At 42.0% G+C, this 20,822-nt stretch overlaps 2 protein-coding genes across 5 annotated transcripts in view; one reads left to right on the forward strand and one right to left on the reverse strand.

Moving 5' to 3' along the window:
* Window positions 1–20,822, reverse strand: part of CCNY (cyclin Y) — a 315,204-nt gene that overhangs the window by 219,555 nt on the left and 74,827 nt on the right. The window contains exon 1 of one of the 4 annotated variants that reach the window (XM_053895291.1): window positions 12,068–12,531. The exons of the other annotated variants lie outside the window; for them this stretch is intronic. Coding sequence (XP_053751266.1) covers window positions 12,068–12,221 — 154 coding nt within the window. The 5' untranslated portion in view covers window positions 12,222–12,531. Of the gene's footprint in view, window positions 1–12,067; window positions 12,532–20,822 lie in introns of those variants that run through there. 4 annotated transcript variants of the gene reach the window in all.
* LOC109276297 (translation initiation factor IF-2-like) overlaps window positions 12,395–20,822 on the forward strand; it is a 107,004-nt gene continuing 98,576 nt past the window's right edge. Inside the window, exons 1-4 of the mRNA XM_053895358.1 lie at window positions 12,395–12,508; window positions 12,544–13,029; window positions 15,183–15,270; window positions 16,097–16,137. Coding sequence (XP_053751333.1) covers window positions 12,395–12,508; window positions 12,544–13,029; window positions 15,183–15,270; window positions 16,097–16,128 — 720 coding nt within the window. The 3' untranslated portion in view covers window positions 16,129–16,137. The remainder of the gene's footprint in view (window positions 12,509–12,543; window positions 13,030–15,182; window positions 15,271–16,096; window positions 16,138–20,822) is intronic.

Here is a 20,822-nt window from a genome sequence, read left to right on the forward strand (position 1 = left end):
ACACAGCACTAGCCGATTTTAAAATTGAAGTAAAAAATAAAACTGTTGGCTAAAAGAAGAAAAACTCACCGTACCTTTCAGTATATTAAAAAATAAGAAAGAAAGAAAGAAAGAAAGAAAGAAAGAAAGAAAGAAAGAAAGAGGAAAAGTAAAAGTAAAAGAAAAAAGAAAAAGGAAAAGGAAAAGGAAAAGGAAAAGAAAAGAAAAGAAAAGAAAAGAAAAGAAAAGAAAAGAAAAGAAAAGAAAAAGAGAGAAGCTGTAAGGGAAGAAGATTAAGTGATTTTTGAATTTGAGTAAATAAATTACACAACTCCCTGGTGCACACCATCCATTGTCAGAAATGCAGGCAATGTCTATTCTGTCAATAATACCATTAGAAGCACCATCTTAGAACACGATGCTAATTCTAAACAGTTCAAATGAACAATGCAATGCTGTGCAAAACTGGTAGAGGAGGGGCAGGGCATCATTCACATCAAGTCTGAAGTTAATGGCACTCCCTGGAGCAGTGCAGCCTAGAGTCTATACAGTTTTACCCCAGGCCTTGAATGTGTGAAAGTGACCAAGATAGCCAAACCACTAGGAAGTTACTCTACTGTTTATTTTTCACCTTGAATCCTAGAGCCTGTAACTCAATGGTCCTCAAGAGAAGTAAAGGGAGAGTCGCTCCTTGGGGAAATTGTATTTGGCAATGTATGGAGACATTTCTGGTGTCATGATTGAGAGTAGGGGTACTCTACCAGCACCTAGTGGGTAGAGGCAAGGATGCTGCTAAACATCCTACAATGGACAGGGCAGCCCCCACCAACAACAACAAATATCCCACCCAAAATGTCAATAATGCCAAGGCTGAGAAACCCTGGTATAGCTTCATTAAGAACTCCTGCTTTACTGAAAAGGTCCCTGAATTTTACACTAAGAAGCTAGGCTCAGTAAATACACTTTCACATGTGAATGTGGCTAAACAAGACAAAAACCCATATGAACATTACTTTGAGAAATAAAAAACTAAAAAGTACATTGTCAATTTATACTGTTATTCTCTACTAAATATCAATATTGTAGTTTGACACGTTTCAGTGTTAATTACAGCCAGATACAGATAGCAAGGAAAAAAGCACTCATTTGATACCATGAAGTATCAACCTTCCATGTCCAAAGTGAATATACAGATCCAGTCTGAGGACACAGGAGACAAAGGGGCAAGGACAAGGCTGCATTAAGCCATGCCTAGTGGAGGTAAGTGGCTTCCATCTAGCAGAATACTGTACACACTCACCTACAGACATGAGCCCTTTGCACTTAGATTTTCACTTCGGCCAAACACTCCTTCCCACAATCCCCTTCATTCTTTCCTTCTAGTCCTGTCACAATGTTGTCTTATAAATACCCAGGCACAAGAACAAATTTCATTTTCAAAAAACTCAACAAATGTTCCTCTCAATATGTACTAGTTAAATGAGAGAAGACAATTTTATCTGGATATCCAGTCTCCTGGTTTCATGTCAGAAGGCCACAGGGCCTCTCCCAGGAGACCATCTCCATCAACTCAGAAAATCACTGCCACGGTTGCTATCCATCCCAAATTGGTCTCAAGGATGCAGAGGCACCCAAACATCACCAATTATAAAAGCAACCATTCCACTTCTGATGCCTATTTCTCACCTCTCAGGGCCTGGCCTGGCTGTTATAATGCATGCTGCCTTGCATTTGGGTCCTCCCTGACTTGTCCCACCTTAACCATTCTGCCACAGCTCCTCCTCACCTCCTTTGTTCATACACTTGACCTCCAACACCCAGAGGCTGCCAACAGCTTCATAACCTGAGCTACAAAGTAACCCTCCTACTGCAGAAGAGAACCCTACAACAGCCCAGTGTGCACAGAGAGCACGCATGGTGCTTAAGATATGTGGCCTGTCAGAAACACCATCTTCTACAGAAGCAAATGGTTTACAAAGCAAGAATATATTCCCTACCCCTTAAATTTATCCCTGAGTGGTTAATACTTCTGAATATCAGCTTTGCTAGGCTTTACTTCCTACAAAATATAAGAAATGGAAAAATAAGACATTAGATTTACTTTACAGAAAAGAGTCAAATATATGCCAAAAATAAAGTGAATAAACAACTTGTATCTCTTCAGTAACATCTACTCTAGCTCTCAGAAGAAAGGCGGTGATCTCTAATGCTATATAAACCCTGTTAACCAATGCTTTCAAGTAAAACTACACATTAAAGTAACAGCACACTTACACACAACTGGAGAGAAAAAAGGCTGTGGAAAAATAAAATTACCCATATAAACTGACAAAAGTAATACTCACTGGAAATGAAGTAATCCTTGATGAATTTGTGAGTTTGAAATTTTTGAAACTAAATTAAACAAAGCATCATGATTTCATTTTTCAACCTGGACTTTGACAGGATACACAGGAAGTCCTAAAACCTAGACTTTTAAGCAACTATACAAAGTCTGCATCCATACCTAAAACCAAGAGACAGCTTAAAGGATAATTATGATTATACTTAATGGAAAAGCTGTAATCAATTAATATTCTATAAAAATATAGAGTCATAATGGACAGAATACTGAATTTAGAGTGAAATCTTTTCTTGAGAGGCAAAGAACGGACCTCTTAACCCATCTATCCATGCACTAATTCCTCTAGTGGTAAATGTGCAGAGTGAGACATGGAGTTTACCAAATATAATCAAAATATTTTTAATAACTTCTTTTCCCTTTTTGCCCACCAAGAACAGAAGCATCCATCCAAAGGAAAGAATTTGTTTATAAAATGTTTTAAACACTACATTTACAGTTTTGCAACACAAAGCTATATTACACATGAACTCCCATGCAGGGTATTTCCTGTTCTTCCTCCTTAAAGCCAGAAGGTCTATAATCAGAGGTATCCAAAATAGAAGTGACTTGCATTTCATTGTCCAACTAAGATTTCTGCAAGGCTCAAAAAGCAAACTGGCAAGGATGCAATTGCAATTGCTAACAATTACCTTTACTATACCCAGCTGTATTTTTCTCAGTGCCAAAAGCCAATTGACATGTCTACAGATGCTAGTACATTTCCACTGAGCGTGGCACTTACAAGTATCATACCCAATGAAGCCCCCCTATACATCCCCAGTAGGGAATAAAGCGTACAAAATAATGACCCAGGAATTAAAATTCATGTACTAGGTAATGCAGTTACAAAGTAATGAAGCCAGATTACAGTAATTTTTTTTTTAATTTTTTTTTTCAACGTTTTTTATTTATTTTTGGGACAGAGAGAGACAGAGCATGAACGGGGGAGGGGCAGAGAGAGAGGGAGACACAGAATCGGAAACAGGCTCCAGGCTCCGAGCCATCAGCCCAGAGCCTGACGCGGGGCTCGAACTCACGGACCGCGAGATCGTGACCTGGCTGAAGTCGGACGCTTAACCGACTGCGCCACCCAGGCGCCCCTACAGTAATTTTTTATCAAGGTAGTATAACCATGAAAAACTAGACACTTAGCCTAGAAATATTACCATTGCCAAACATTTTAGAACTTCCTTTTTAGAACCGCCTTTCAGTCCAATTTTTCAACCATATTAAAAAATCAAAAATAAAATTTTCTTTACAAAGTCAAAACTAATGTATAAAATGTCAATATTCTGGGGGCGCCTGGGTGGCTCAGTTGGTTAAGCATCCAACTTCGGCTCAGGTCATGATCTCGCGGTTTGTGAGCTCAAGCCTCGCGTCAGGCTCTGGGCTGACAGCTCGGAGCCTGGAGCCCGCTTCAGATTCTCTGTCTCCCTCTCTCTCTGCCCCTCCCTGCTTGTGCTCTGCCTCTGTCTCTCAAAAATGAATACATGTAAAAAAAAAAAAATGTCAATATTCTGACAAAGATGAAGAAAAAAAGATCTCAAGGTTTTCCAATCCAGTTTTTAAAAACTCGGTGCACCTGGATGGCTCAGTTGATTAAGCATCCGACTCTTGATTTCAGTTCAGGTCATGATCTCGCAGTTCATGAGCTCAAGCCCTACATCGGGCTCCACACTCTCAATGTGGATTCTCTCTCTCCCTCTCTCTCTCTGCCCCTCCCCCACATTCTCTCCCTCTCTCTCTCAAAATAAACATGTTAAAAAATAATAAAATTTAAAAAAATTTTTAAAATAAAATAAAAACAACCTTGACAGGAAGGCAACAGAGGTGTCCAGAGTGTAGTAGTTTGTAGCTAACCAACTCCTGAGGTGATCTCTTCTCTCAGATTCACTGAAAGACTTTCCAGGCAAAATCTTACTGATTTGAAGTCATCTGTCAGATGACAACAATCGATTGGAGCTTTGGAACACCCCTTTCCTCCAAGTAGCAGATAGTGAAAAGAGCCCCTAGAAGTAAAGGAAGAGAGCCAGAGGAAACAGCTACAAGCAGCTGAGAGAAGGAAGGGAGAAATGGGTTAGAGATCTGAGCTCTCTGCAATTGTGGATCTAGGTAGACTCCTTCTAGAAAGAAATGGGCACAAACAGCCTCCAATAACTTGTTCCAGGCTGACTGAGCTCATTTTTCAGCCCATCAGTTCTCCTTTTTATTTTTTTGTTTATTTATTTTTGAGAGAGAGAGAGACAGATCACAAATGGGGGTGAGGCAGAGAAAGAGGGAGAGACACAGAATCCCAAGCAGGCTCCAGGCTCTGAGCTGTCAGCACAGAGCCCAATGTGAGGCTCAAACCAATGAACCCCAAGATCATAACCTGAGATGAAGCTGGAAACTTAACCAACTGAGCCACCCAGGCACCCCAAGTAGTATTTTAATATAATACATTTATGCACACGTGCACCTTAAAAGTTTCTCTGAAGAATAGAAACAAAACAAAACAAAACAAAAACCTGGCTTCATCCTCCATCTAAGGGTACATACTAACATTAGTAGGAACGTCGCTCCCATGGCACAGTCAGCAGACTGCCTGGGTGGACTCTATTATTCCCAGGAGTCCCACTGCTCATTGCATGCCATCACGGTATGACTTTGGAGAGACTGCAACCCAGAAGGACAATAAATGTTAGAAAGAGTAATATTTCTATTCCAAATTCTACTGCCAGCAAGATTCCCATTCAAAGGTTATACTGCTGTGTATAACCTCATCCTACCCAGCTCTAAAATTCCAGTTATCTTTCTGGCACTACCTTATGAACACTGACTGCATTGATGTCTTTACTATGATGAGCCCCTCAGGCTTCTAGCCTCTCTGGTTATGGAAAGTTCAAACACACTTTGTTATATATCTTGGAACACATTTAATATTTAATGCAAGAAAATCAACATAAGTACTATGTTCAATGACACACATCCATCTAGTACTTTTTGGTTTATTAAGCATTTCAGCTTCATTTTGATTCTCATTTTAGGTACCTCAGGGCATAAGGCAAGACAGTACTCTTACACACATTCTTTTTGAGCAAAAAGGAAAGTGAGGCCCAGCAGGACAGAGGTCCCCCGGTAAAGGCAGAGCCATGTCTGGAACACAGGTCTCCTGATTATTCAGCTCCTGCTCTCTGCGCTCCACCACACTTCACAGAGCTAAAGGCACATCCATAAACCACCTGGGAAGACCCTGTCCTGGATTTATCCTTCTTGAGCCCTGATTCATTCTTCAGGAAAGGTAGGATAGAATAATGTTGAGAGTCTCAGAGTACAGAGAAGAAACAATCTCCTGACCAAGAATCCCAGCAACAAACTACTCAACGTTTCAAGATGATGCAAAATGCTGCAGGGAAAATGAACTCTTTCCCTCCTTCCAGCCATACGCTGAAAATCTGAAAATGATACTGAACACATGATATCAACTGCTATTGCCATGGACTGAGCCTGGCTGCCTATATGTTGACTCATAAAAGGATTTGTACTCTGAAGTATGACAAGCATGATACCATCAACAGCACTCTTGTGAAAAATACCAAATGCTGCTTCCTTAAAGTAAACTAAATATGACACGCTTGGAGCTAAATCTCTGACCCTGTGTGACTAAAACAGAATTTCAAAGCCACTCACAGGTCCTGCATCTTATTATTTTTTTCCTTTTGGTTCTGCTCTTTCCTAGATACCAACAAAATTTAATCTTTGTGTTGGTTTCATCCAACCAGAAATGTGAAAGTAATTTGTCTCCTTAAGATAACAGAAACAATCAGCTTTGTAGAAAAGGGTGAGAAAATTTACCATTCAACAAAATCATTTAATCTTTCACTCCTCTCAAAAAGCAGGCAGAAAAGTAAAAATCCTAATCACAAAGTATTGTCAACCCAAAGAATACAGACAATGAATGAATGGCTTAAAGCAGGCATGGGCTAGGCATGGGAAGAGGGGGGCCAGATTTTAGACCCAGGTCACTCCCTACTTAGCTGTCACAGGGCAGTGGAGAGGTGGAGCTTTAGCAAGTGACAGCAGATTGAATCCCAACTCTGCCATTAACTAGCTATGAAAACTTGAGCAAATTTCTTAACCTGTGAGTCTCAATTTCCTCTTCTGTAAAATAGAGAGAAAGATATAAAGATCTTTAAAAATACAGGTCAAGTAATCAGCACAACACTTGGCCCAAAGTTAACACATAGTAAATTCTACTGCCCTTGTCCATGATTGGCATAACCCGGGCAAGAGACAGCACCTCTCCAAATTTCAGTTTCCTTATCCGTAAAATGAGGGTGGGGAGCAATGACTCCATGATTCTAAAATAGAGAGGAAAATAAGTGTAGTAGAGGTCATGGAATCATCATAGTGCTTTGGAGAACAGCGCTCTCAGCAAACCTTTAAAGTGTACCTCTCCACATTGCCTAATATGCATCAGGCCATGCTTGATCAGGGTGTCTTCCCAAGTCTTACAAGCAGTGCAGCTAATAAATCTTAGCCTGGAATGAAAGTCCAGGTATAGTTTTGCTAATCAGGCTGGAAATGGTAAGTGGGTCTGAGACACAAGAAAAATGAAGCCAAAGAGATAAGGCTGCAGATATCCAAAAAAAAAAAACAAAAAAAAACAAAAAAAAAAAACCAAGAACAATAATTTAAGCTAATACTATAACAGGTGCTTAGATCTTAAATTGCCCTTTTGTCTCCTCACCCTTGTAACAGTGAGAGCACTTTTTCCAGTCATCTTTCCCATACCGAGGATGAGCCCCTTAGGCTTCTAGCTTCTCTGACTACGGGAAGTGAAAACATCATTTGCTGTATATCCTAGAATACAGTTCATGTTTAAAGAAAATCACCATGAGTGGCTATGTTCATAGTTGCATATGTTCATGTAGTACTTTTTGGTTTATTATGCATTTTGGCCTCATGTTGATCTTTAAGGATGGAAAGCCACCGCTAAAGCCATTCATCTGAAGAGATAAGGAAAAAAAGATTAAATATATCACATTGTTAAGCAGACTTCCATTAGCCATAGTTTATTTCAGTTTAGGGTTTTTTTTCCTTTTGTTATGCTTTCTTTGTTATGTTTTCTTTCTTTTCTTTCTTTTTTTTTTTTTTTTTAAGTTTACTTATTTTGAGAGAGAAAGAGGCAGAGAGAGAGAAAGAAAATCCCAAGCAGGCTCCACACCATCAGTGCAGAGCCCGATGCAGGGCTCGAACTCCTGGAACCGTGAGATCATGACCTGAGACGAAATCAAGAGTTGGACACTTAACCGACTGAGCCACCCAGATGCCCCACTTTAAAACCTTTCTTAAGTTTCATTTTCAGGATTTTGCCGTACCTGCTACCTCTCAGGTCAAAACACAAAACCAAAAAGTTACATATCCACTCTACTTTCATTATTACAAGTCTTGTCATTCTCTATTTCCCTCCTATGCTTCTCATGCAATAAATAGTCAAGATGATACTCTGACTCCGATGTCTTGAAGTTGTTGGCTTCACTCATTCATTCAAACAAAGAGTGTCTTCAGGGCAGCAGGCACTTGGGTTACATCAGTGAACAAAATGAAAATCTTCTAGTAAAACTTAAATACTAACAGACAGAAATAGTTGTTGTTATGACATATGTATGTAAATATTTATAATGCACATTATAGGTGATGTGGAAGAAAAACTGTAATTCAGAGAATGTGTACCAGGATTGCTGATGGGGTAACAGGAGAGATGTTAAATGCAGGCCCATTTAACATCCTTCCTGTTAATGCAGGAAGGCTTCACTGAAAAGGTGAGGCTTGAACCAAGACTGAAGGCAGTTGAGAGAGTTAGCCAAGAAGAAACACAGAGAAAAACACTCCAGGCAGAGGGACAGAGCAAAGGCCCTGGGGTGAGAACATGTCAGGTTTATTCAAAAACCAGCACTGAAGGAGGCCCATGTGGCTTGTGTGAGCTAGCAAGTGAGCCAGGAAGGCAGGCAGATCACACAGGGCCTTGAAGTCTATTATAACGACTCCATGGTAAAAGTCCATTGTAAAGTTCTTATTTGATGTGGAATAAGGAATCACTCAGTTTTTGAGCAAAGGAGTCACATGCTAGTTTTTTTTTGTTTTGTTTTGTTGTGTTTTGTTTTGTTTCGTTTTGTTATAAAGGATCTCACCATGGCTGCTGTGTTGAGAACAGACTGTAGTGGGCAAGGGTAGAAGCAGGGAGACCAGTTAGGTGGCTTAGCTCAGAAGAGCAGCAGGAGAGGTTTTGAGAGCAGTTAGATTCTGGATATATTTTGAAGGTTGAGGGCCATTCTTTCCTAACAGATTAGATACAGAATAATAGAGAAATTGGCTTGTCAAAGAAGACAACTGATCTACAAAGGATGAAACTGCTAGCAATCATTTTGAGGCAAAACCCTAAATTGACACTTTGGTACAGATGTTACAGGCATCCTGTTCTACTTTCCTCGGTCTCATCAAATCTCAAATTCTCTTTAAATCCACCCCTCTTTCTCTCCTCCCACAGAAATAATCTAATTAGAGAAGGGCACTCTATTGCAGATAGATGATATTTCCTCTGAGAAACTGTGGCTATGACTGCAAAGACGGACAACCTGCCCCAGGCTATCCAAGCAACAATGGGAAGTTTCCATGTGTCATGTACTGGCTGTATGACTTTGGGCAAGTCATTTCTCCTCTCTCTGCCTCATTCTTTTGTCTTAAAGTTAATACTATCCACAGGGTTATTGTGAGTACTAAAAGAATGAATAGATATCAAGCAGTTAGAGCAGCATCTGACACAGAGTACACAATATATAAGGAGTGCAATTATTACTGTCACTGTCATTAAGTCTTCTGTTATTTCTCAGTCTCAGAATAATTTTATGAGAAATAATATCTACAGAGATGATGAGTCTAATATGTATTATTCCAAAAATATGAATAATCTAACACTAAGGTACTGAGTACAGGGCAAGTTGCTGGTAGGTGTCATAGAAGCCTAACTGCCCTAACTCAGTCACTAAAACAGTACAGGACAAATATTACCCATTGTGTGTTTTAGGCAAGGAAAACATGGATTCATACCTCATGTCTCTGTGATTTTAAGAAGCTGACCTATCACAGAAGCCCCATGAACTTCTCTGAACTTTTCAAGTCTAGTTGTCTGAGATGTCTTAAGGGATATAAAGATGGTATCTAAACACTTCAGCTTTTGTTACATACCAGAATCAAGAATGTTTCAGCTGTGGTTTTAGAGTGTTCACTAATCATCTAGCAATATAATTCAGAACTTAAAATCTGTATCTATTTCTATATGCTACTTAACTTAAATCTGTTCTCTTTTCCCAGCTTCTGATACTGAATGAATATCTATGGAAAATGCCACCGAACAACAGGTAACACTTTCAAGACTTATCCAGCCTGGGATTCTCAATCCTACCTGCATCTTAGAATTACCTGGAGAGCTTTAAACATATTAATGCCAACGCCCACGCCTAGATCTCTGGTGTAATTGAAACCAACATTGAGAACTATGGATAGGTAAATCCTATAAGTATTACTTATTGAACGGGAGAGACAAAGAGAGTATTGTTTAAATAGTGAATTAGTATATCTGGATTTAAACTAGCATCATCTGGGGTGAATTCTGGGATGGGAAGAAACTACTAAGCTAGATTAGAAATCTTCTTAAACTGCCCCAGAGTCTCTTACACTATCCTGAACTTCCAAAACAAGAGGTGATAATCTTCCATATGTTTTCTCAAAAATGACTTGATGACCAAAACCTAGTTTTCTTTCAAATGAAAGAACACACAATACTATTCTATTTTCCTTTGGCAAAATCCTTCCAATACTTAGTGCCAAATAAATGGTTATAATTACTATTTTTCTCCATTTCCTTATTATAGTCAATAATATATAGCTTGCCTTTAAGAAGTATGAATCTTTCTTTCATCTCTATTTTTTAATTCATTATCTAAAACATAAAGCCTCTTCTCAGTAATAGTGCACAACACGGAGAAATTATTTCCAAATGTTTTTGCCTGTCAGCATTGTATAAGACTGGGTAATAGCTTTCTATAATAAACTCATTCATTCATTCACTCCTTTAAAATACAATACTTACTAAATCTTTACTATACACTAGAAATGACATTTCTTTCAGCTGCTTAGATCATACCAGTGATCAAGACAGACCAGACCTTAATATTCTACTAGATGCCTTTAAATGCATAAAATTAAAGTAGAACTACAGGGCAAAGACATCTAAATAATAGGTTAAGATAATGGAAATCTAATATAACTACACTACAAATACCATATGGAACCCTACTTTACTAAATGTCTACTATAAACCAGATGTTATATTAGTCCCTTTAATATATGGTATTCATTTAATAAAACTGCTGTCCAGTAGAGATGACATTACTATTTAGAAGAAATTAAAAGAGGCTAAACAGTAAGAAAATTCTTTCCTTTAGCAGTTTAAATTTGGCTTTCCACGCTAGAGGAAATTCTACATCCCAAAGCTGTCAAGAATGACTTGTGACAGAGTTGTGTCAATTCATTTCAACAAAAAAATTTTTCATCTTTGTTCAACTACATCAACTGTGAGATTTGGGGGTTTAAAAAAAAAGAAATAATCAAATTGTCATAAGAATATGTTACCAATTTCACATTTTTTAAGTCGAAAATTATGTAAACTGTGTTTCAAGCATAATGCATAAACTACCTATCCATAGATATTAAGCCACGCAGCTTAAGGATAACTTAGTATTAACAAATATACTGAGACCAATAAAATACATAAACATTACTAGGTACAGTGATGAATCCTTTAACTTCCTTTACAAACACTAGTCCAAACCAAACGCCACTCAGCTCAATCAGAAATCTATAGGACTGTAATTCCACCCCAAGGAAAAACTGGGTGACAACCCAAAGCTGTCTCCAAACCATTCTAATAATAATCTAGTTTTGTTTTTTGTGTTTTTTTAATTATTCGTGTGAAGCTATCCAATCCTACACGCCCCCCCCAAAAAAAAAAAAAACACCTTTTTTTTTTTTTTTTTTTTTTTTTTTTTTTAAGTTTTTAACTGACATAGGGAACTGCCAATTGGGGTCAATTTATAAGTTTCCGGGGAAAGCTGATACATGCCAACCCTGTTAACTAACTCTAGGTAGAGACTGATTCCAAAATGGGATTCACTCCCTCCTCATTTACACCAAGGATCATCCATTCCCTTCGCCTTTTAAAGGACAAACGAGCTCTGATCGTGCACAACTTGGCTTGTAGCTACGTTCAGACAGTGCCTGGAACGCAGGCTCTCGGGCCGCCCCCGCCCCAGAACTGGCCGCTCAAGTCTGGACAAGGGCCAGCTCCTGTCACCTCGCGACCTGCGCCCCTCTGCCCCCACGGTACTCCCGAGCCGCCCGCTGGCAAAGTTTCCCCGCCGCTCACTCGGGGGTACATCCGAGAGGGCCCCTCGGGGTCTGGAGGACCCCGAGCTCCCGGGTTACGGAGACGAAGACATCGTCCTGCCCTGGTTACAGAAGCAGGCTGAGAAAGCAAAAGCAGCCTCGGCCATACAGACGCCCGGTTGTGCAGGCAGAGCACCGCGGATGCAGGCGGGGTGCGGGGACGTCAGAAGGGGGCTCAGCGAGGTCCCCGCCCCGCCACCCGGACTCGCCCGCACTCACCGTCGATGTTCTCCCGGTCGCTTATGTGCTGCAGGTTGCAGCCCGTGTCCTCGCGGCTCAGGTCCGTGTCGGGCCGATAGGACTCCAGTCGGGAGTGGGCATTCCTCCGGAGCTTGGGGCTGGACGACACGCAGCACGAGGTAGTGTTCCCCATCTTCGGTGGCCCCCCGACTCCTGCTGCTCTCGCCTTCCTCCCCGTCCCCGGGCGCGGGGCGCGGGCGGCGGGGGCGTGAAGGGGAGGCCCGCCCGCCCGCCGCCGCGGGAGGGGGCGGAAGCCGCGGCCGGCCCCCGGGTCAGCAGCAGCGGCGGCGGCGGCGGGGCCTCGCCATGGGCGGTGGCGGCGGCGGCGACGAGCGGGCGGCGGCCCCGGCTCCCCAGGCTCTCCCTCGGCCTTCGCGCGCGCCCGCCCTGGCCCGGCGGGCCTGTCTGCGGCGGAGGAGCGCTCGGGTCCGCGCGACTGCGGCCGCCGAGCCTAGCTCACCCCGCCGCGGCCATGGCGGGCGGCGCCGCGCAGGCCGCCTCCCCCCTGCGCTTCCCGGTCGGCCCCCGGGTCCCCGGCGGCGGCGCTGGCCTCCGCAAGAGGTTCCGGTTCAAGCGGGGGAGACGCGTGTCCGCGCGGGGCGGAAGAGCTGGCGGGCGGACGTGGGCACGGCCCTCAAGCCCCGCGCAGCGAGGCGCGGTGCTGCCCGCGAGGATGCTCGGGCGCCCTCCCCCGCCGCAGCCCCCGCCCCGCCCCGTCGCCGCCTCTTCCCTCTGCCCTGGAAGCAGATCGGCGGCCGAAGAGGGAGGTCCCGTGCCGGCGCGGCCGCGCGCGAATGTGGGGTCGGGACCTGGGGCCGCGCCTCACGCAGGCAGGCGTGAGGAGCCGCAGTCCACGCCGTTGGAAGCTTAGCGCCTCGGTGTCCTTACCCTCCCGGTCTCCGCGTCCTCCACCTCCCTCGGGCCTAACGCTGGGACGAGAGGTGTGTGTGGCGGGCCTGCGCCTCCCTGGGCCCGGCCGGGTCCCGGTAGTCCGCAAAGGGGCCGGAGCGAGCGGGGGCGCAGACCAGGAGCCGGAGGGGAGGGCGGGGGGCACGGGGTGGAGGAGGCCTGGGGTCGCGGCCGCCGCCCTGGGGTGATGGAGCCTGCGTGGCTCACACCCGGCAGGGGGCGGGGGGAAAGCTCGCTCTTTCTTTCTTTCTTTCTTTCTTTCTTTCTTTCTTTCTTTCTTTTTCTTCTCTTAAGCATTAAAAAGGAAACTGGATGTTGATTTGGGACTTCTCACTTGTTGATGTTTGCCAGGACTTAGTGGCCTTGTATTAAGCGGTGAAATAATTCTTGGGGCCCCCTGGGTTACATTAATGTTGAATTAGCTGCAGAGTGCTTTGAGTTTCTAGGAAGTTAATGTGAAGTAGAGACAGATAACACCACTTATCTTTCTTTACTTTTGAATGCTGTCGGGTTGTGTCCTGCCGCGACCAGTTTGACCTGAGGCATGTTAGAGTGCTTGGCTCACAGCAGACGTTCAGGAAATCGAGGGCTCCATTCCCTCCCGACACCCCAGAAAGACCTTCTTGCCTCAAGAGCATAAGGTGGCAGAAATAAGCTCCCCACTCTTTTTCCAAGTAGTCAATGAAGAAGGCACGAGGAGACTCAGGGAAAAAATGGTTTTGAGCACAGAAAAATCTGGCACAACCTTCTTAATTTTATATATAAGGGAACTGAAGTCGCGAAAGATTAAGTGCCTTGATTTGCTCCACGTCTCAGTACTAGTTAGTGACAGTTGCAAGTACTAAAAGGGAAGGAAAAGAGTAAGGGAACTAACACTTATGTAGCATCAGCAACGTGTTATCCAGTTAATGCTCTGAACTGGATTAATGCCATTTGTTGGGATCAGTAGCAGATGTCCTTGGAAAATAAATGGCATCAAAGTGCTGATGTTGACAGGATGAGAAAGGAACTGTAAAGGGAAGAAGTTCCAATGAACTGCAGCCCTGAAAAGGTGGGTAAAGAGCAACAAGACACAATAATGCTCTTTATTAAAGCAGTTCTGACCGTCTTGCTTCCCAGGAAAGTTTGGGACATAACTGCAAGTCCGTGAATGCGTATATTCACATTTTCAAGGCCACAGTGTGTGGGTAAGATGGATGAAAATTGGGACAGGGGTTACCATATTGTCTGCTCTGATTGCTGTTTTATAATTTGGACATTATAAGCACCCAAATACTGAACCATATGTGTATGGCATATCCACTCATGCATATTAAATACTTTTCATTTAATTGCAGAATTTTTAGTATTTATATTAATGATATGGCTTGAAAGGGTTAATAGGAGAGACAGAGTGCCATCTGCAAGCTTACTGTGCTGGCAGGTCATTCGGGAGTGTTAACTGAAAAGAGCCTCTGGAGGTGAGGGAAGACAGGACTAGGGGTAGAGATAGCCACAGATTTTTGGCCAAAGGATGGACAGCCACTGGTCAGCAGAGGTTTTTTGGTTCCCCACCTTCCCCATCCCCTCTTTGACATTCCTGCTATGTTCCCTTTAGGAGTGCACCTGTTGGGCTTATTCAGAAGTGTGACTTTTGGTCAACAACAGGCCCAGACCTAGTGCTAAATCCTCACCAGTGATTTACCTGAGTGCCACGCCCTCTGCCCCTCCCAACACACACATACCTCAACACAAACATACCTCCTCCACAGAGAGCTACCTCCTCTTTGACACACAATGAGACTTTAGAAGAGGTTGCAGAAGCAAGGTGATACCAAGATGATAATGAAATGTGTCATTTATTGAACATCTGTTAGAAGCCATGCTCTGTACTGTTTTTTTTTACATCCTCAGCCTATGCTGTTTCCCACATTTTACAAATCAAGACACTTTCTGATAATTAAACCCAAGATCAGACTACTGAGAAAAGGTGTAATCAGATTTGAACCTTGGTTCTTACTGTGAAGTCTATAAGGTCCCCTCTCAGTTGTATCCACCCCAACACCTCCTGCCCCCACCAGTAGGTATCACTGAGCAGGAAGGGAGGAGAGAAGCAGGTTAGAATAATGAGAGAAGAAATCTGCAAAGCTTTGGAGTGAAAAAGAGATTCTAGTGTTGCTTCTTTCCTTTTCTATTCTTTTTGAAGGAAGCTGGCAGTGACTGCTTAGGACTAGCTCTAGACTTGAAGAAGAGAGGGGAGCCTTATTTCTGTGGGCACCACCCTTCTGACCAAAGTAGACACACAAGAAAGTTGAAGAGAAGCAAGAGAAGCGTATGCAGAAATAACATGTGCAGTTAGCCACAGCATCTTTGACATTGTGCCACGTGGGAATCTAAATGCAAGGACACTTCCTCAGTAGGGTAAATCTAGCCCAGGATTGGGCCAGAGGGAGAGAGAAAAGATGAGCACTGCAAGCCAAAACCCCTGTCCTCAACTCAGTCAGTTTTGAGAAAATATCAACCTGCATCTACTCATAACCCACACCCTGCTCTTTAAGCAAAAACAATCATTTGGGCATTTTTCTTTCCTTCGGCTTTCGCTATGATGACTATTTAAGATTGTAGTCATTGTGAAGAGTTAAATATGGAACTTGGGTGAACCAGCTAAGTCAGTGCTCTTAAATTTTTTTTTAGGAGTAGTAGCTTTTTTTGAACAAAATTTTCAATGGAACCACAGTATTTAAAACGTGATTGGTATTAGTATTAATCTATAAAATCTACTTATAAAAAACTGAGAATAAGCTACCTTAATTGAATCAGGTTTTCAGTCACACTTCTATCCATGAAATATGGATCAGTCACTTGCACAATGCCCTGAATCACCTCCTAGAATACAGAAAACACTGAGCCAAGTTAGTGGCCTGGACTTTGGTCAAAAGAAGAAAAATGGGTAGAGTCTTGGGGGAAAAAAACCTTCTCAGTATATCTGCCCTTTCCTTATCACTTGGTAACCAGGTTTCTGTGTTAGTTACTCAACATTTGTGAGGCAATTATGGACAAACCAAGACCCTTTGTCTGTGGTACCACCAACGCTCTTCCTGTCACCCTCTTATTTTCTAGTGACCTCCACTGTAGATAAGGCCTCTCCCTAGTACTTGAAGGTAAGTAGTCTACAATGTAACCAGCTATTGGGGAAGTATTTGCTTTGATAGCCACTTGACCTTGACCAAGGTAGGTGATTCATTTATTGATAAAATATTTCTCAGAAGTGTACTGAGCCAGGCACCTTGGGGATACAAAAATGGTAAAATATAGTTCTTGCCCTTGAGAAATTCATCATCCAGTAAGGTAAAAAAATCAAAAGATCAGATGTAGAACATGTCCATCTATGTGAGTGATTGTGGTCACTTAGTGGTGAAATCTGAAGAATGCCAAGACTATATATTAAGTAATTTTCTCCCCTGTGGATGCATGTAAAATTCCACTATAAGAGATTTATTCCTATGAAGTAAAGAATTATACCCAGAGATTCTGTCAGAGTGAAAATTCCCACAAGAAATTAACGATGGCTAGTATATTTAAACACTAATGCCAAGTCTTTTGTACTAGAGTAACTGCCAGGAACAATATGTTGAGAAGGATTCTAAGGTCCTGTTTCCAGCCCAACAGGGAAGAATGCTGCCCTAAGGAAAGGAGGAGGAGGAGCAGGAGATAGCACTTGTGCCACATATTTCCTATCCATGAGTCAAACCTTTGTTTATGGAACAAATAATGAAGCTGGGGATAGACAGAGTCTTTGGGTTTCTGGGCGAAGGCCCACAAGGAAACTGATTTATCTACCACACAACTGAGAGTTCACCACCTATCCCCAGGCTAACCAGCCTTAAGAAGTCTAATCTCTCTCTTGCCATTGCCAAACTCAATCTTTATTCTTCTGTGCTCAGCAGGAATAGAAATGGTAAAGGTATGTGCAGTCTTTGAGAACTAGGATAAGGCAAATCCCAACATCTCACAGGGTTGGTCTGACTGGGAGAGGCTGTTACTTCTCTACTCAGGATCAGTCCTCCCATCTTCCCTTGTTATGGAATCCTCCATTTTGTGAGGACCAGCAGCATACCCCCCTCAAAGATGACAGCTGGCCATGTGACTAGTTTGGCCAATGATCTGTGAGGTGAATCTTACAAGAAGCTCTCTGGTGGTGTTTCCTCTTTTGTTTCTTAGAATGTGGACACGGTGGCTGAAATTCTAGCCTGTGCTTTGTAATACCAACTGACCTTGAAGATGAAAGCCATGAACTAAGATCTGTCCCTGTATGCTTCTTTTACATGAAAGAAATAAACTATGTTGTATAAGCCACTGTTATTTTGCATTCCCAAGTAATGTGCAGCCAAATCTGATCCTGATTTGGTGAGGATCTGATACTATCCTTTCATAGAGTTTTATGTCTCTGTGTCAGCAGTTTTCACTCATTGGCCCCCAGAAAATGGGGATTCTGACCTACAACTGGGCAGTCATCATGTGTACTTGGCTGCCCATAGTAGAACGCAGTTTGGAATGGGAAAATGCAGTAGGCAGGCTCGAGCCAAGGTAAGATTTTGTAGCAAAAAGAAGTTGTTCCTCCAAAAGGCAGATTAGTCCCCATGGAAATTGAAAGAATTAACTGCCTGATGCATTATTTTAATACAGCATTCTTTCAGTATTCCCAGAACTGGAACTGAGCATACTATGCTGTATGTGTGTCTTACAGACATACTGTGGTAGATGTTAAAGATCCACCTGACCCAGGAAATTAATTCTCTCCTGTTCAAAAAGTTTTTTCTGGACCTCTCTTCATGACTCCTCCACTGACTATTTGGAAAAAGGCTAGAAAGTTGGTTTCTGCTACCTTATATTCTTCCAAACACAGGCAAGAAGTCTTTCTAGTCTTTCTAGTCAACCAAAGATGGTTGGCATTGGGGATGTTGGAGGGGATTTCTCCCATGAGCCAGGCACTTTGCATACCTTTATGTTAGTTAACTGGCCTCACGTTAGACCCTGTTGCCAACATGACAAAAACTAGCAGCATTTTAAAAGTAAAATAAAGATAATTGATAAATTGTGTTAACTTATTGCCTGTACCGCACATTTATGATCTCGAGGGAACTTTAAACACTACAGCTATAATTCAACATTCAGACAGCCCTAGTGTCCCCAGGAGCAGCTGGGTAGATCCTGCTGAAGTGGGCAATCCTGTCACTTCCCTGCTTGAGGTTTGTCAATAGCCTGTCACTGGCTGTAGAATAAAAACTCCACTCTGCCTGGCATTCAGGCCCACCTTTCTCCAGCCCATCAGCACTGTTCACAGTTAACGGGCCTGTCATTCTGGTCTCACTTTACTCGTGTGACCTCATTACCTGAACACCTTTCCTCCTCTGCTGCCCAGCTCCACGTGTTTTTAATCCTTCTTAGCCTTCAAGGCCCAGCACAAGCACTGTTTTTTCTCAGTCCCACATGCTGGAAACCATAAACTCACATAGGTTTTATCTAAAACCATCCATCTTTTCTAGTTGTTGTTTTTATGCATTAATTTCTTTCATCTTGCCTACTAAACTCTAAACTCCTAAAAGACACCCTTGTTTGCTTCCCTGAATCTTCTTTGCAGCACTTTGCCATGTGCCTGGCATGTAGGAAGTGCTCAAGGACTATTTGTTACCTGATAAGACGTTAGGCAACCTGAACACGCTCCTTTTTTAACCCCCTCAGTCTTCTGGTACTTTTCTTTCTCTCCATCCTTTATTCTCAGCAAGGAAGGACCTACTGAATTGGAGGCAGGGAAAGGGGGTTGTGTTAGTGATGATTGTAGAAAGTCTTTACTGATAATTCCCTTTTATTGTGTGTTGAAATATTTGAGGAAGTATTTCTTGCGTTGTAAAGCTTTTGAGATCCATAGAGATCTACAGGCAATAAAGTGTTTATTACCTTTTATGCCTTCTTGCAAATTAATTAGCCAGGAAAACAACTTTATGAAATGAAGTTATGCTTTTCAGAGCCTGGTTCTGACTGTATTAGGAAGAAACACATTAGAGAGTGTCATTCATTAACTTGTCCACTTCAAAAAGAGAAGATGGAATCTCAGAGCTTAGATTGCCACGCTTCATGTTTTTTTAAACCTGAAAGCACCCAAATCCAGAAGAAAAAAGGTAATATGCCGTATATGTGTATGCATGTGTGTACGTGCATGGAATACATACATGCTCAAAAGCCATGTTCATTCAGTTGACAAATTTTGCCAGTTTGTCCAAATCAGTGAAAGGGCAGATTGCCCATGTCTAGAGACCTTTCTTGTCACCGCTGGGGAGGGAATGCTCCTACATCCAGTGGGTAGGAGCCAGAGATGCTGCTAAACATCCTATAGTGCACAGGACAGCCCCCACAATAAGCACTGTACAGCCCAAAATGGCAGGAGTGCCAAGGTTGAGAAACCCTGTCTAAATTTGCCAGTTATTCACTTCACAAATGTTATTCATTCTTTCTATTAGGAGGTACACATCCTTACACTTTTCATAGCATCTGAAAGAAAATAACAGCAATTACACTCTATCACGAATTCATTATCTAGTTTAGCTTCCCACTGAAAACGGTTTAAAAGGAAAAAGTAATACTTGTTTAAAAAAGAAAAAGAAAGATTGTTGATTTCAAAATACTTCTTATAACTTCTACAGGAGGGCTTTTAAACAGTCATTCTGGTTCCAGTTTTCCCACGTCATTCTAGAAATATATATATATGTGAACTTGGAAACATGCCCAGTTGCAGATAAGCAGGCCTGTAACAGACTTTTTTTTTTTTTTAAACTAAATGAGAAAAAAACCTAAGAGCTTAGAAGCTTAAGAGCCTCTTTGAGAACATTGCTGAGATGATGTGCAAGGCACAGAAAACACCACTGGATTTACTCTATTTAAAGTCAGAGATTAATGACATTTCCTTCGTATTAGCTCTCATTCAGTATTTTGTTAATACTTTCCCCTTTTTTGAGGGTAGCATGATTTCCTTCAGCCATTTGATCATTTCCCATATATTTTCTTTTATAATAATGTGATCATGTAGCCTCCATTTTTTTTAGTGTCTTAAGTACTTTCCCAAACCAGTTAACAATTTTTAAAAACTATCACAACAGCAAAATATATCCTATATAGATGTGCCATAACTCATTAAACGTTCCACAATTATTGGACATTCCATTTGTTTCTTTTCAGTATAATAAACAGTTCTGAGGTGTGCATTTTGATATACTGATCTTTTTTGCATCTACTTATTTCCATAAAAGGAATTAGTCTGAGTCATTTTGACCAGATAGGAACATCTTAAAATCTCTTGATAAGTGTTGCCATATAACATTTTAGAGAGTTTATGCCATTTTGCAATTGTTTCCTTACTGAAACTCAAAGCTCAGAAAGGAACTTCTGGCCATTCTATGATCTGTAATTGGATGAGTTTCCATTGTCTCTGACAACATTTTATATACACCTTTACCCCAGGATTTATTATATTTTCCCCACCTCTCTCCAAGTAAACTCTGAAGTAGAGAACAGAACTTGTCTTATTTTTTTGTCGCGCCAGTATTATGAAAATAAACACCTAACAGGCATCAAGGTACTGTCAGGTAAATCTCCGGAAGCAGTAATTGTGTCAATCTTAGTTTCCCTGTGATGGACCACAGTGGTTTTATACATCTAACAAAGGGAGGCTGCATATAATTAGAGAGCTGTGTTCTAAATCCAGTCCTGACAATTCTTCAGCATGTTGTTTTTCCAAGTTCTGAATTGCTTCAGTGTGTCCTGTTATTTTTATTTTCCTTCTGTCCAGCAG

Source organism: Panthera pardus, unplaced genomic scaffold, assembly GCF_024362965.1.
Source record: "Panthera pardus isolate Hobbes unplaced genomic scaffold, ASM2436296v1 HiC_scaffold_6, whole genome shotgun sequence".
NCBI lineage: Eukaryota > Metazoa > Chordata > Mammalia > Carnivora > Felidae > Panthera > Panthera pardus.